The 17,519-nt window shown below is 38.5% G+C and overlaps 1 protein-coding gene across 4 annotated transcripts in view; it reads right to left on the bottom strand.

Moving 5' to 3' along the window:
- SNX9 (sorting nexin 9) overlaps positions 1 to 17,519 on the bottom strand; it is a 60,533-nt gene that overhangs the window by 42,468 nt on the left and 546 nt on the right. For 2 of the 4 annotated variants that reach the window (XM_064413423.1, XM_064413424.1), the window contains exon 1: positions 8,521 to 8,607. The exons of 1 other annotated variant lie outside the window; for it this stretch is intronic. In XM_064413423.1, the coding sequence (XP_064269493.1) occupies positions 8,521 to 8,601 (81 nt within the window). In that variant the 5' untranslated portion in view covers positions 8,602 to 8,607. Of the gene's footprint in view, positions 1 to 8,520; positions 8,608 to 11,060; positions 11,125 to 17,519 lie in introns of those variants that run through there. One more of the 4 variants, XM_064413425.1, reaches the window with a different exon arrangement.

Raw genomic sequence — 17,519 nt, 5'->3', positions numbered from 1 at the left:
TTCCTAACTTTAGCAAACAATTTTTTTTTTTTTGTTTTATACAAGACGTATTCCAACTCCAATTTGGGTAAAGGGAAGTAGTTCACAGAGCAAGCAATTCAGAAAAAGAAAAGCAAGTAACTGCAGATGTAAGTAACCACTGCTGTGCATAAAATGTAATATATAAAATTATGTTTTGAGACTCTATATGGGAAGAATTATGCAAATACAGAAACAAGCAGTGAGACTAGGCTTGTTACATCTGGCATGAGGAGGGAGGGAAAAACAAATGTAATTTTTAAGTGTTTAGATACACAAAGGCTTTGCTGTGCACTGACTCTGCTATTACACTACATAAAGAAATGTTTGAAACATTTGGTTTTACTAATAAGATCATTCAGTGTACAGCAGTGAGTTCCTTCTTGTACTTGAAGGGTGAGGGAAAGAAAATAACGAAAAAGTAATATTTTCTGTCAAAGGAGACAATAAAATAATTTCTGTTGAAAATAAGCTATATGATAAGAAAAAAGTACTGAAAGACAGACATTCACCATCAAGTCTTGCCTGTCTCAAAACTGCAGGTTGTTATAATCCACATCCAGACACAACTTCTTACAGAAAACCCAAGGAAAACAGAACTTCCCACCCTCACATTTTAATTTCATGAGTATCATGTGGAAATACTTCTGGCTGGTCAAAAGATACTTTACTTCAGTGTAAATAAAAACAGAGCTGAGAAAAAACACACATTTCAGCTGTTCAGCTGACAAATCTAATCCCAAACCATGTGCACAACAAATCGAACACTCTGTCTTCTCCACTAGAGCAGTACAACATTGCAGAAAACCATGTGTCCTAAGCACTCTGAATGCTCCCTTGAATGAAAACTTTTCCCTTAGAATGGAGGCTTTCAGCACTTTCAGATTATGCCATGTGAAACAGAGATGAAGAGGCAAAAACTGTGTTCAATAATAACACTGGCTGCTTTCTTTCCAGCAGCACATCTGGCCTCCATGGAAATATAAGAAAAAGCTGCTTTACTCTCCTGGAAAATGAACTGAAGAGGAGCAGCACACCTTTAGAAATACAAGAACATTTTAGGCAGGGGTGTAAAAAGCGCCACTCTCCAGAGCTGTTCCCTCAGCAGTACCAGATGGAGGTGTTGAACATGTCCTTTATCCAGCAGGTTGCTAAAATTTATCCACTTTTTGCAAGTCAATTTAACAGCACTCAGATGCTGGGCATCTGAATCATGGGAAAAGCAGCTTTCTTAACCAGGGAGTCTTCTTAGCCTTTTTCAAGTAATACACCATAGTATTAAATTCTTGCTTCTATTCACAGGAATGATGAGAGTTTACCAGAAAAAAAGGCAACAGACACATTTTATGAGCCTTCAGAAAAACTGGCAAAATATCCCCAGTGATGACCAGACAGGAAAGGCAAAATGTATTTCTGTCTAATAAAAGAATAGATGCAAATACTAGATTCTCCAGACACAGGAGTGAAATTAAAGTTACTCAGAAAAAACATTGGAAATATTCAGCTTGTAGAGAAAGAAAAAACAAGAGAGACATACAAAGTCATTATGCTGAAGTCCACTTATTGACCTGCTCTGGATGCCTGTTTCCAAAGTTAGAAAAAGTAGAAAACATGGAAAAAATACAAACAAACCTTTCTAACTACAGTTTAAGAAATTGAAAAAACAAATTAAAAAAAAAACAAAACAAAAATCATTTGCAATGCTACATAAATGTATTATTACAGAGCATTAAGAATTTGAGGTACATCAGAAACCTGGTCTGTATATTAACATTTCAAACATATTCCTCATCTTTTTCTGCCAGTACTCTCCATTTCACCTGCATTTCTAGGCTCACTTGCCTAGGCTGGAAATGAAGACCTTAAGAACTTCTGGCAACTAAGCTTTCACACTTTACTCCTACTGTTGAGTTTATAAAGTCAAACAATTCCATAGTAAAACTAAGTGACTAAATGGTTCTGCCTCAACTATTAAGTAGTGTAGTTAACAATGGAAAACCCCCTAGGTTTTCCCTGGGCAGATACATCAGCCCCAAACCTATTTAAATTTCTGACAATCAGTTCCAAAACACTATAAAATGGAAAATGATTTGACTTTCCAAGAAGCTTTTCCGTCTTACTAGCCATAAATATTGTGTCCAAGTAGCAGATACTCATGCAACTCATGCAAAATTGCAAATGGGCATGGAAAAAAGTATTTAACAAGAAAAGGATTTTAGCTCCTTGGCACTGCAATACACACACTGGATATTAGAGCTAAGCTTAGGGACGCTTTGAATATTCATAAAATGGGAATCTCTGATGAATTCCAGATCATTAAACAGAATCAGTCCAGATTAATGAACACCACAAAGAGAACTTCTTCAAAACACAGCTTAGAAAAAAAAATTCTTACAGTAACTGTTGTGTTTCATATTTACTTCTGATGATATACAAAGGATCAAACAGCCCAAGAACTACAGGAACTTCAAAAATTAAAATATTTTGTTAGTGGAATAAAGGCCCCTGCTTCATTTACAGAATACTGCAAATATGCGAAACAAGAAAGAATCATTAACAAATCCATTAGCTATAAGAAAATTAATTTCATCTACTGGTTGCACATTTATCTCCCCTCTCCCACCACCACTTCTGCTCCAAGATACAAATGGTTCTGGATTCTGAAGTTGTTTTTTCAGTTCCTCTGAGTAAAAAACTCTGCTAACCCAGAGCTTTAGAAAGCTTTAACTTATTTCATTGACCAGAGAGCAGGTCTGGGTCTTGTACTGTAACCTACCGCCTGTCTTTGCTCAGGTGGCAACAGAGCATCTCAGATGGGAGTTTGGAACACATCCTGACATTCACCTCATATGAGGAAAGCCTGGCACAGATTAAGCAGAACCCTGTCACAGCACATGGCAAGAGGGAAAAGGTTTTCTGATCCCCAGCACCTCTGCACCTCTGGCATATACTGCAGTTTCTCCAGAATGACAGGGAGCCAACAGTTTTGTCTACAAGTCCAAGATGTGGGAAACCAGTAAGAGTTAAAGGAAAATTAGCTTTTCTGCAGTATGGATATAGAAATTTAGATTGTAATAAAGGAAATAAAAAGGAAAATGGTAATTCTCAGTGTTGTATCAGCATTCTTTGGAGCTTGTTCTACTGGCTGTAGTTACACAATTGGACTGTAGTTTCCCAATTTATAGATTTACTGAATTACTACAGTGTGAAGCCTCCCAAAACTGAACACTGCAATAAATAATTATTATTGTCTTTTTAGAATTATGATACAATCATGTCTAGGAATATTAAAACACCAAAAGATTCCCCACATTGAAAAGCAGTATCTAGATTAGTGAAATATTTTTCCTCTGCAGGCCTGGAGCAGATTTCACTTTCCTCCACTACTTCTGTCCAAATTGAGTGCTTCCCTGTTCTTTCCGTAATATTAAAAACCAAAAGGAAAAAAAACCCAACAACAAAAAACCGAGAGCATTTGCCAATTTATTTCTGAAAGCAAACGTAACACTCTGCAACTCTACCTGTCAGTGTTAAAGCTCTTTAGCATAAATGAAGTGGGAAGGAAGTTGTCTAGCAAAAGTCATTAAACTAATTTCCAATGAAAGGTTACACTGTTGCTTCATTAAGTTACTAGATGAATATCCAAAATCTCTGCAGACATCTTGATCCACTGGCTCCTGTTGGATGCCCCCTAGAACCTTGAAAGAGGTGATAAAGCAACAGAAACACCTACTTCTCATGAGAAGAACCTTTCTGCCTTTTCCAAGATATTTCACTCAAGGCTAGGCTCAGATGGAAAAGCACCTCACCCCAAAACTGAAGAATCCTGATGCGCACAGGGCCATACTTGCCTGCACTACAGTTCAGCTGCAGCAGGGCAGCTCTGTCATGGAGAAGGACAGTGAAGGCCCCTGTGTATTCCTCACCAGCCATAAGCAGACAGGCTAACAGCTAAGGCACATCAGTTGTGCTCAGAGCAGCTTTTACAACATCTTCCCTGCCTCAGCCTTCCTTGAGGTGAATGATCAATGACCCACGTAGAATGACTACTGGTTTTTCTTTAAGTTCACACTTCTGAAGCAAAATGTTTTTGTAATGCTGGACTTCCTGACTGCAATGCAACAATTCTGCATCAAAGTATGCTTTATAGCACAAAAATTGGAGAAGCCCCTAAAAAATTGGACACACCTTTGAAAATGCTTTCCCTGCGCACAGGGCTTCATTTGTATTAGGCAGAGATCTAGTGTTACACCATAGATTCATCTGTTTCAACCATGTGTTCAGTTTAGGAAACTTGTACCACAACTGCTTTTCTTGGTCAGCTGGCAGTGGCAGATAGTACAAAGGAAATATCCATAGAAGTCTCATAGCATGAAATTCCCATAACTGCACACATTTCCCTTCACAATTGGCACTTCAGCAGTTCAGACCTTCAGCCACCCTGCCCTGCTCCTGTCAAGGAACAGGGATTCAAAGGTTTAAATTGCCTGGTGCCACAGTCAGAAATACAAGTGCTGCATCACAGCACCAAGATGACAACATCTCATGCTGCTGGCAGCAGTTCCCATATTGACAGAAAGAGGATCAAACTCTGCATTTCTCTTTTGGGAAGCATACGAGGCAGACAAGTGCAGGTTTCTCTGAAACCTGCATCCACTGGAGGAGCAGAAACCATACTTCAGGAAGTGTGGCAGAATGCCAAATTTTTTTTTTTTTTAATTAAGAAAAGTTAATCATTAGCATTGGCTCTAAACAAGTCAAAAGTCCTCACATTTTCAATGGCCGTGTCAGTCAGAAGACTTGACCTTTTCTTCTAGGACAGCAGCCTAAGCTTTTAGCTGGGATGAACAACAAAGGGCTTTTGGTCACCTCAAGTAACTCCAGTAACACATCTGGTATGAATAAACTTCAGAACAGCTTGCTACAAAAACTGCTTTAGTTAGTACAAATATTCTTCAGTAGGTATAGCCAGCCTTTGAAATCCGCTGCTTGTGAAATACTGATAAGCAGTATGTTGCTCACACTTGGAAGCACAGAAGAGGAAAATGCATTTATTTCTTCCCAGACTACATTTTATTAGTTATCTTCTAAAAGCTTTTTGGATGTGGGTTTGGTTTTTGGGTTTTAGTACATTTTTGTAAGGTTTCTTTCATTAGTGCTTTTTTTCAGAATTACTTTTTCCCACATATACTGGTTTTAGAAATAACATATTCATTCTAAAGGGCAGCTCTAAAAGAACAAAACAGAAATAGCATGGCTGGAATACAGGTTGGGATCTCAGGATTGGAGAAATTAAGAAAACAGAAAGAAAATAATAAAGGCAAAAACCTATCTGCAAATACATCACTTCAGAAAGTAGCAGTATATTTTGATTACTTCCAAAGAATGGTTCAAAATGAAGCATTTAATCTAATGAGCGACAATACTCTTTCACACAAAAAACAATTAACTTAAAACTATTTTTGCATTTTCTTTCCTGTACTAATCTTTCACAGCAATTTGCCCTGTGATTACTGTCTGTGAAAAACTACTGGTTTGTAGGTATTTTACTGCTTAAAATAAGTGCAAGCCATCTGACTTGTCATGAGCTGAAGCAGAAGCCCTAAACCCCTTGCTACGTTCACTGTGCCAGTGAAGTTCGTGGGAAGACACAGGGTAGGCATGGATCTAAATGACAGCTTAGCCATTGTTTTGTGTCACCATTCACAAACAGACTACTTAAGTTACCATGTTTTAATCAATGAATCTTTGAAAAAGTTCTCCACAGATCAAAACACATGCTAAGTCCCTCTGTTGATATTATAGGGAATTCTGAAAGAAGTTTAAAAGGGCTGGTGTACAAAATGCTGAGAAAAACAGTAAGAATACAGGAATACAGACAGGAGCCCCTCCTGTCTTTCCCACCTCAGAGGACTAAGGACAGTTTTCTTCCAACAGTGTCTAATATTTAGGTAGATTTAATAATTTCCCTACCCTTTAGCCTGAAATCTAAGCTCGTTCACAAGCTAAGTGCCCCAAGTCCAAAGAGACTTTCACTGCATCATCTGCAGCACTGAATCACAGAATCATAGAATGGTTTGGGTCAGACTGACATTAAATATCATCTTGTTTTAGCAACCCTGTCATGGGCAGGGACACCTTCCACTAGTCCCATCCAGCCTGGCCTTGAAAATATATAAAACATTTATACTACTCTTATAAATAAAAAATGCATATTAGCCAATTTTCTAACACTACTAATGAAGGAAACATCTGGGACTACGATTTGACAAAAAAATGCCTTTTCATTTTAGTCCCTCTATCAAGCTCTATCAGACTGCAAGGCGAAGTGTGCACTTGGATAGCCTATGCAGAAATATCAAGTGGCTCCTCAAGTGCTTTGACTCTCAGCCTGGAGAAGCAGCTACTCTCTGTCCTGACTGTAGCAAAGAAATGTCTACATGTTCCTCTCACAGGCTTTGCTACGAGACAAGAAACAACCCAAAAACTGCCAACAGAAGAATAAGAGGATACAAGGGACACTGTCTTCTAAGACAGACTCCTACAGAAACAGTACCTTAGAAATCCAAGAGATTATCCATTATACTAGCAACTGCCAGTAAAGTGATAAAGATGTATTATAAAGGAGACACCAATGTTTATCTTTTTAACTACTATAGAGAAACTGGAGAAAATGTATATTGCTTGTATTGTGCTAGGCATCACTTCTTGTGCATGTGCTCAGCAACATCTGCCTAGAAAACTTGCTTGAAGAAACTGGAACATTTTATACTATAATTTTATTAAACAATAAGCAAAAAATAAAATTCACTTGTTTAATTAAAACCTCCCTTTAGAATTACATTTCTTTTCAATATGATTTTGTTTTGCTTTTAGCAACATCAGAATTAAAGCAACCTCATCCAAAAAGTAAAACTAAGTTCAGTAAAGAACTCCACTTCCGGATGAAGAGAGGTCACAATATTTAGGTATCATTACTCCAAGTTCCCTCACCAGCTCTAACTGCTGGATCCTCACATTACTCTACAAATTCACATTAAAAATGTCTCTTGACCCGCTGGCTCACTTTCCTCTGGGCAATTTTTCAACTCTAAAGTAAGTTCATTAGCCTGCAGCTAATCATTTGAAGTCAACAGCACTAACTATAAGCATATTAAAAGTAAATTAAACACAGACAAAAATCTAAGAAACAAGGACTTGTGTAATTTCTGCCCACTAGTAAAATATGCTTGCAGACAGAAGTTGCATGTGCCTGCAATATTTCAGGCATTTATTTAAGTATTTATACTGGATTAAAAGGTCTATCTTATATTGGAATTGACAACAAAACATGAAGAGTTTTCAAAAAGTACAAAACACAAAGTTTGAAACCTTTATAGGGTAAGGGACAGGAAGGCAGTACTCAATCCCCACCAACATGCATGTGGTTTAAACCACTGGCACTTCTAGAATTAGAATGGAAGTAAGGAAGAGGGGTCTAGGAAAGTTTTCAAGTGTTAAAGAGACTTGGAAATGTTTCCTTAGTAATGAAGACAACAGTTTACTACCCACTTCAGCAATCTGGGCTTTCGGCAGTGAGGACAGATTAACTCTTTAGATCTACCACACAGGACTTCATTGTCTTGCTGAAAATAATTTTTTGGTCATGAAAGACCACCTGAACCCAGTTCAGGCTAGTCCCACAAATTTTTTGTTACATATTTTATTTTTGATTCACAGAACATAAGCTTCTTTACAGCTGTCTACCTGTCAGCAAACATCACCACACCCCAAAGCCCAGTGAAATGTGCTCCTGGCCAGCATTACAGGCAGAATGCACACTAAGAACTTGCATTCAAGTGAATTCCCACACAGGAAGCCTCTTGTTCAACTCAAGCATCTGGAACTAAAAGTCATTGATGCAGAATGAGGTCTAAAATGGTTATATGACTAAGATCTCTTAAAAGCATTAGAGTAAAACAGATCTTAAAATTGTAAGATGTTAAAACCAATTACAGCTTCTTTCCATGAAGTTATAAGTCAGGTGGGTAGATAACCATACCACAGAGCATGAAAAAAGCAAAGAGAAACTGTGATGTTTTCCAGATTTGCAGCAGTGCTTAAAAATGTTAAAGTCTGAGAATTATCTATAAGCAGGTCAGTGGTTTAAAAAAAGAAGCATATTTTCAGAATAACTATCATGCACTACTAAAAGAGGTGCTTAGTTATATTTTGGTGTGTTCATACTGACTTATTTATGGGATACTGTCAGACCCAACAAGAGGATCTCCATGCACCCAAGCAATACTGAAGGAAGGGAAATTCAGTTGCAGAAATATATTCAAGACGCCCATGTGATTTATTTCCAAATAGATATAGATATATTTCCAAATACTGACTCAGATACTCCCCTGAATCACATCTGAGCTTTCCATTGGGTTAAGCACCTGAAAAGCTTTTTTCTTGTTTAAAACATTACTTATAAACTAGTCATCAATTAAAAATGTACTGCAAAACTCCTACCATGAGTGAAGAACTCCCGTGATACCAGACTTTTTTCAGAATTAATTTACTGCATTGCTCCAAGTGCCCAGCCTTCCCCATGTTTTCCTTTCTGAAAAAAAAACACCTTTTCCAGATCCTCAGATAAACTGGGTACTCAACAATTTTGAATTTGAGAACATTAATTCCAGTTTCACCATGACTACAGCAAGTAATAAATGCAGCAAGTGAAGCATGGATTTGTATTTACGGATGTCAGGCAGGATGCATTTATCTCAAGTGTGATTAAAATCTCTGCCTAGATTAATCATTACTGTATCTCTGAAATCAAACTGCAAAACTTGCAAATGTTTGCTGAACCAATATTTAATGGCATGTTTCAGAAGCCTGCTGTTCCAAGTCCCCTGATGTTTGCCTGAAACTTTAGTTCTGTCCCCAAAGAACAGAGCCAGTAAGATGTGAAGGTTTCAGAAAAAGCCAGCAGCATTCACCAGAAAAATTGCCACATTGTGATCTACTCATTAAGACAGCTTGTAGTCACACAATACTGCGGCCTCTACGAGAGGAGAGATTAGAAAAAATTAGTAATTATCCTAATAACTGGAGAGGCACAAAGTTTCACTAAGGTTATCCAGCTAACTTCAAGCCCTTTCAGACTCAGCACACTATTACACATTGTGGATCTCAATGTACCACATGCACAGGCCATTCTAGAAGCAAATGAATACCTGGCAAAGCAAAGTAAGTGCATGTTAAAATGATGCTGCTTCAAATAAACTTCATCTGTAAAATCTGTAAAATACAGAATGGAACAGCTGTATGACTCTGAAGTCCCAAACACTGGTAAATATTAATAGGAAAACATGTGCTGAATAGCATGCTGCACTGAAATAGCATTTCATGCACTGAAAGCAGCTGGGAAGGAATCTGAAACACAGCAGGATGAGCTCTCCACATGGAATTCTGCTAAATTCTCTCTTACTTGAGTATCCAACATTAATCAATATACTAATGTTTTGTTATATCTCAGTTCTTATTAGAAACACTACTTTGTAAAAATCTATGTTTTATTTTATGAACACAAGTGAGGAAACTGTTACACCAACATAAATGCATTACCATTTTATCAGATGAAGCTTCCTTACTCTAGAAATGGGCAATGTTCACATTTTTTGGGTTCTAAAGTATCCAAGCCTACAGCTATTTTAGGCTTTTCTATTGGCAGTGTAGAAAGGTACAAGGCCCTGCAAGATTACAAACTTTATTTCATGATAAATGGCAGCTCAAATAAGCAAAGCTCAGTCATTAGACCTGGCCAGAGATCACCCAGCACTGGAACTGGACATTAATGACCTGCAATTTAATGCACACTAGCAGTGTAGGCATATCCCACTTTAGACAAAGAGTTTGAAAAAGGAAGAAAAAGAATGCCTGGACAGCTGCATTTAATAATAAAAAACAAACCAAGAGGTGTAATGAATGACAGAACTGGATTAAGTCATGCAACATTGAAAGTCTGACAGAACACCTCACAAACTTTTCTTGTACCAGCAGCCTTTACAGTGACAGAAAGCATCAAAGAAGTCTGAAAAGAAAGTTGGAACTTCTGCTTCCTTACAAATTATTAGAAAAATTGGCAGCTTGACAGAATGTGACAGAGCTATTGATAAAAAAATTGTAATTCAACAACTTTCATACAAACATCCAAGACTGTGGTCTAGTTATTTGCAGCAAGGAAGACGCTTAATTTTGTATTCCACAAGCAATCATTTTCAGAAGAAAAATATAGGGCTATTAAGAAAGGAAATTACAGTACTGCTGAAAGAAGTGTGCTGTCACTAGGTAAGCACTAATTACATTAGATTATCATATGTAATTGCAATATTCAGTTACTGAATTAAACCTTGACCCCCCCCCAAAAAAAAAAGAACCAATGCAGCAGAGGAAATAAGACATTTAAGCTTCACTCTCAAATCTGATGAAGCTATAAGGTGAAGTGAAGCATCTCATCAGTCATCGCCTTACTGCTGCAGAAAGATGAATTGTATAGGCTCTTCAGGCAATACTAGAATTTAAATAAGAACTAAAAAAAATATAAATGTAATAGCCTTATATCAATTGTGTTTCTTCTGGAAACCACTTACATAATCACCACAGAAGGAAAAAAAAAAACCCAACTCATACAGAGGGGAGGTACAGTCTAAAGCTATTATAAGAGAATTTTTATAGCCATTCTTGCAAATTAGCCATTTTGTTCTATCAACCTGGAAAGGAAACACTTTGCTTGAATTGAGATGACAATTAATTTTTGCTCTGAACATTGAGAACTGCAGTCTCAGAAGGCTGGGAAAGCAAAGCAAGTCCAAAACCTACTGTGTTTAAACAGAGATACCATATGAATACACAAAATAAAAGCACAACAGTTCCCATGCCAAGGAGGAGCAGATGGCATCTCAGAGCAGAAGTCAGTAACTGAACGACAAGTCATAAGAAATAAAACCCATCAAGCAGTTCTTCACCAGTCTCCACTTTTTTACAGGAGTGGGACTGAATGATTTCACCTGGGCAAGTGCCACTTGCAGAAACCCCAGGCCAGACATGGGTGCCTCTCCCCAGAAGCAGCTGTTTTGCTTAGACTCCCCAGAGACCTCCCACAAGCTGCACTGCCCATCTTCTCACCACCTCCTCCTCCTTCCAGCCACCTATTTTGCACATTGGAAACCCCTCCTGTTCAGTATCTTCCTTTAAAGGGCAGGAGCTGGGGGAAGAGCTGCTCTAAAATACCGGAGGAAATAGAGCTTTTACCCACAAAAAACATGTTCACACACAGAGTCGCTGGTTTGACTTCACCCAGCACACTTCTGTGAGCACACACCCTGTTACCAGCAGTGCCCAGGATGGCTCATGTGCCCTTCATACCATGCCAGGTCCCAAATGTCTCCTCACAACTACACAACAGCTGGACCAGGCTGCGTAACGACAGCTCCCTACAGGAAGTGCTGTTCCTTGTGCCCTTCTCCCCTTACTGTGTCTTACAGAGGACTATCTGCCAAAGTTAAATGATTCTGGTCTTAAATGTCTTTTATATATATATATATATAGTGGACAGAGGTTTCTTATTCATACAAAGCTCAAAGATAAAGAAGGTTTGGGAAAGCAAGTGATAACGCTCCGAGTTTAAGTTAAATTTTCCTGTAAGCAATATGGTTTTTTTCTCTCTCTCTTCCGTAGCACTTGAATTTTGCTTATTGGACTACTACAAGATTGTTCTGTTGTTTGAACTTTCTGTTACTTGGGAAGCTCCTTTCCAGTCACAAACTGCTGAGAAAGCAGGAATGCAACTAAAGAAAATAAAAGCACAAGCTCTGATTTTCAGCCCTCCGAGAAGTGTAAAGTGAATTCGGAGAAACTGTAATTGTGAAACATACTTTGAAATAGAGGAGGTTTAGCTTTAAATGCTGAACACTGCAATAGCTATTTATTTAAAATAATTCTAAATATCTAAATGCTTATCTGTCCTACTGCAGGGCTGGTTGAAACAAATCACTCCCGCTATTTTACAGCATCTTCTCTATTACCTGCTTTTAAAATGTTTTGCAAGACTGCTTTCAACACCATAAATGTTACAATTGCTTGTAAATTTAATACAGGAGGGAACTCACATATTTGAAATGGCAAAATTCTCAAATTATTTTTACCTTGGTGATCTCTGTAAACTCTGAAATTTGCCAGATGCCCTAATCAAATAAGGAGAGGTTTACTGTATATTCACACACTCTTCTAGGACTTTTTCAAGACCTGAAAATCTGAGGAGGAAGATAATTCACAGGAAAACCTTGAAAGAATGCAGTAAAATAAACCTCCTTAAGAAGCTACAGTTAACTGTAAAGCCTTATTGCTGAAGTAATACCAATATACAGAGAAATTCTACCAGAGTGAAAACCTGAAACTCTGAATCTATAAACCAGATGTAGCTTATGACATTTGATATCAGACTTCCTTCTCTTTGGCTGCTGTAATCATGTTTTTAAATGATGACCTCTGGTAATGAGTCTCTGATGACTCTGCCTAGGTGCTCAAAATAACTTTGAAAAACTGAGTCAGAGAAATCATCACTCAAGCACAGCATCACTCAGAATCTTACCAGCTCTCCAGCTTTCCAGCACAGAAATGAGAAGCCTTGAACTGGTAAGCACAGCAATGTAACATAAACCATGTATCATTGAACCTTTAAAAGACCATAAGGCTGGACAGAAGACAGAAAGACAAGAGAACAGAAAACCTGTGTCTTCGTAAAATAACCGTATCAGTTCATGCTCATGCTAACATCTCACTCCTCCAATAGGTCAGGAATCTGTGGTTAATCTGCATTACCAAACATTTTCCCCTTCTCTAGTCATCTTATTGCCCCTTAAAAAACAAACTACCGAACCAAAATAATCTAAAAAGCCCTAGGAAGTACCACCACATCTACGTAATACTAGCCTAAAAGACCCAAACAACACTTCACATCATTAGACTGTAACACCAAAATCATTATTCACCTAATAATTTCGTTCCATCACAACCTACATACACAGATCATCTGTGATCTCATGTTTTGTATTACGTCTTGTTGTGCTGAATTTAAATAATGGAACATGTTGAATGGATTATGACACGATATGCATAGAACAGGATCATCCCAACTCACAGATGTCTCAAGATTTATTAACTGAATCTTCCCTTAAGATGAGATTTACTAAAGGAGTTTACTTCCAATGTTAGGACAATGCATAATGTAGATTAACAGAACACAAAGTCTGGGTATTTTGGAGGATTTAGCACAGAGGGGTGCTTCACTTCCCAGCTGCAAATCACAGCAAAGAATTGTTTCTAACCAACTCAAGTGATGGCATAAAGGAAAATGTGGGACTTCTTTGGGAAGCCTTACACTGCTGAAAATAATAGAGAATGAAAAAGAAAGATGAAAGGAAGGATACACACTTAAGGATCTTTAAGGCCAATATGTTGTTACCTTTCCCCACCTGAAATTTTCATATGTAAATCATGACCTTCCTTCACCACAACTACAAAAACCATGCTGAATTCAACTACACCTGGTCAGTGACATTAAAAGAGAAAATCCAAATGATTAGATGGACAAGAAAACCCTGAACAGCATGTCCTTGTTTTAGACGTACTGTTAAATTGTATCTTCTTTAAAGAACAGAATATTTAGTCTAAGGTTTCATCTCAAAGGACTTCCTCCCACAAAAAAGAACCCAGTCCTGAAAACAGAACCAGATAAATGAGTCCTCAAAGTACACAAACCACTGAACAATCAAGAACATAATGGTGGGATATAAGTGTCCTAAAGTTATAAAGAAAAAACCTGTTGGTATTGACAGTAAGAGGGGCCTAACTTCACAAAGCTCATCAACAAGTGCCTTATGAAACACCTCTCTTGGGAAAGCAACGTCACCAACATCAACAATGTTACACCAATAAATCAGCTCCTAGTTTCAACTTCTAAATTAAAACTCACCACATGCTACCAGCACAGGTTCCAGAAGAACTGGAAGAACTGTCTTGCCTATTCTCTTCTCTCACTTCCTTCTGAAATTAGGGCTTAACAAATAGCAAAACATCAGCCTTTTCAAGAAAATTACTTGCCTACATTTTAAAATAATAAATAAGTTTAAAAATAGGCTAAGGTAGGGAAAACATTGTTTAAAAGCCAACATATTGCTTCCTGACATTTCTAGCTCTCCCTATTCAATGAAGCTCAAAAACAAAAGAAAGGACATGAGTAAAGCTGGGACTTGGCAAACTAATGGGGAAAGAATAGGAAAGGCCAAAGAAACCACGAAGGAACAAAGAGAAGAATGACAATCTCATCTGTAGCTTTTGTAAGTAACTATGACATAAACATTTACCAAACTGCATCTTCCTTGTGACCAAGTTTAGAAAATTTTTTTAGGTTCAGGCACTCTCTGTGTCACATCATTTGTGGCACAGTTAAAAATAAGGAATTTGTAAGGTTAACTCTGTTTCTGAAGGAAGCACTCAAAAGTATCTAGCTTAAATCACCGGTTCTTAAATGCGGGCATGAAATTGCTTTACCTCTTAAGTCAGGTTCAGTTAAATGAGTGTGAAACTCTAGAAGTCTCCTAAACAATCTTCTTTTTTTCTTATTTTGATAGGGTTTAACATTTGTTTCATTTTTTAGAGCACATAACCTTGAGCAAACCATAAAATCCACTGCCAAGCTACAGTAAGAATCTTGGCAACAGAAGAACTACCTCCAGAAGCCTTAGATCCTCTATTTCCCATTTATATTTTCACCCTTCTCCATGAAAGTCTCCTGCTCCCAACTATACCACCCCACCCAACCTCCTGTATCAGCTCTGAGCAAACTTTCAACTACTGCAACTCCCTAAAACTGGAGAAATGACATCACTGCTTCCATTCAGCGAATATTTTTGCTATTTCAGCAACTTACTGTATCTTAAAAACAGGCCTGACAAGTGTTGGAGGGATGTACATAAAGCATGGGATGAGGAGCAAGAAAGGAGAAGGAGCAATGGCCACTGCTAATGTAGCTCACATCAGACACAGAGACCACAGCCTTCAGGGCCTACAGCCACCCCACCTGTTTCAACTCCCTACCACGTTTCCAGCTAACAAAAATGCTAGGAAAGCATCAGTAAAGGCTTCCTGGTATGAAAATAGCAGTCCTTTCCCATAAAAGCTTTTATTGCTTCAATAAGGAATGCATTGATTTTGAATGGTACAAAGAAGAGCCAGCATGTATACCATGAATTACATACATGAAAATTCTAGGAATTTAATTGCCATGGTTTATCAAAGTGGGAGCACGAAAAGTGGCCAAGGATTACAAGCTAGCTATGGAAGAAATCCCTATCTGCATCCGCACAAAATCTAACACCTTGATTCAAGCGTTTGTAAATCTTGTAGAGAAAATGATAAATCTGAAAACAGAAGCGGGACGAGTTCAGATTCAAAAGAAAGAAGCATCAACAGCAAGAGAGATGGTTTAAAAACAACAACAAAAAGACAGACGGGATTTTCCATCACTGAAAGCATTCAAATCAAGACTGAATTTGCCCCCTGCCTTCCTTGGATAGCATAGTCTAGTTTAAACAGGAATCAATTCAGGAAGCACTAACAGCCCCTGCAGCACAGGTCAGGCCAGGCCAGACTGTCAGTCACCCTTATCAGCCATATAGGATTTGACACCATTAAAGTTCAAAAAATTCATACTCCAGACAACTACTTACAGTTTAGTTTTGGTAACATTTCACGTAAAATACAAATACACCTTGCATATTTCTTTCAAAAAGAGGCAATTTGTGAAGGAGCACAAGCAGAAGGTGAGAAATTTGTTTACAATTTAAAAACAAAATTGACTTTCCAAAAGAAATGGTGACTGGTTAGTTGGCTGAGCTCCTAAAAACTGTTTTTTCAGCCAGTACTCCCCTTACACTGCTCAAAAAGACAATATATCCATTACTACAGCTGATGTTTGCACAACATGAACAAAATAAAATCCAAAATAGGGTGGTTTGCAGAAAAAGACCCGTCTCCTGGGTAGAGCTCACAGAAAATAAAGTTAGCTTCTCTTCAGTGCTGCTCAGAGTTACCAGAATAACAAAATAATGGCAATAAAATACCAAGTCTTTCCTGACCACCACTTACCAATTTTAGCCTTCAAGTCAAAGTAAATTACCCTATCTTGCAACGTGTGGAATGAAAAAAATTGCACCACCTGATTTTAAGGCAGTCTGGATTAGGAAGTCAGAAATTATACGCCCTTCCGTCTGGGGCCATAATGTTTCCAAAAAATATTTAAAGAACAGCAAAGTGAAAGTTTCCAAAAGTATGAATAAAATGGATCGTGTGTTAGGTACAGAGCACAGGATCCCATGAGGATACTGCACCTCAAAGTGAGCTGAGAAATAAAACACTGGTTTAGCACAGTACCTGCCTCACATACTGAGTATTATGTAGTATATACACACCAGAAGTAATTATCTTGCTGCCTACAATTGTCAGATTGAGTAAAAAATATTCATGCACACATCCCATGAATTACTGGAACCCACCAATGTAGAAAAACCAAGTCGATCAACAATATTCTAAAAACTCAACAGAAACATAAATTGCACTATATTGAGTATATTCTCTGTATTTTTAAACTGCCTAAGTGATTTTGAAACCTAAAATCAAGTTCTCGGTGCTTTGGAAAAAGTTTATACAAACATGAGCCACCATCAGCTTACATGGTTACAGAGACAGCCACTTGTACATTACATCTGACACATTCAAGATGTGGAATTTCTTCAGCGCTGAGAAGGGCAACACAAATCGTGCACTGTATGAGAACCGCCTCAGTACAAGGAAGTTTTTTAAACTGCTGGCCAACCTAATGGAATCAGGTGACTCAAAGTAATACTTCAAATACCAAAAAAGTCTTCCTGAGATACTCAGACAAGTCACAGATGAGTTGCTGGTGCATGTTAACTCACACCTACACAAGCAGAGATGCTTTCATCAACCAATATAGTAAACAAATATTGTTTATTTAGAAAGAGGCCACTTTGAGATAGGATGGGCTAATTTTGACAGATAGCAGCAGATACTGTTGAAGAACTAAACAAAACAATTTAACTTCCTGTCTTTCTTTTTTTGTTGTTGTCGTTGGGCTTGATTTTTTTTTTTTCCCCGTGTGTAAAATCACAGCTTACTATTAAGAGGTCGCGCAGGGCGGACTCTGGGCTCCCACCAGAGACACGGCACAGCCACCCCCGGATGCCACCGAGGGGGTCAGCATCAGCTGCCCTGGCGCGCCGGGGGCCGAGCGGGCCGGGCCAGCCGGGCCGGGACAAGACAGCCGGGCCGGGACAAGACAGCCGGGCCGGGCCAGCCGGGCCGGGACAAGACAGCCGGGCCAGCCGGGCCAGCCGGGCCGGGACAAGACAGCCGGGCCGGGATAGCCGGGCCAGCCGGGCCCGCCG

This window comes from Passer domesticus, chromosome 3 (genome assembly GCF_036417665.1).
Source record: "Passer domesticus isolate bPasDom1 chromosome 3, bPasDom1.hap1, whole genome shotgun sequence".
NCBI lineage: Eukaryota > Metazoa > Chordata > Aves > Passeriformes > Passeridae > Passer > Passer domesticus.
This window is presented reverse-complemented; position numbering and strand designations above follow the sequence as displayed.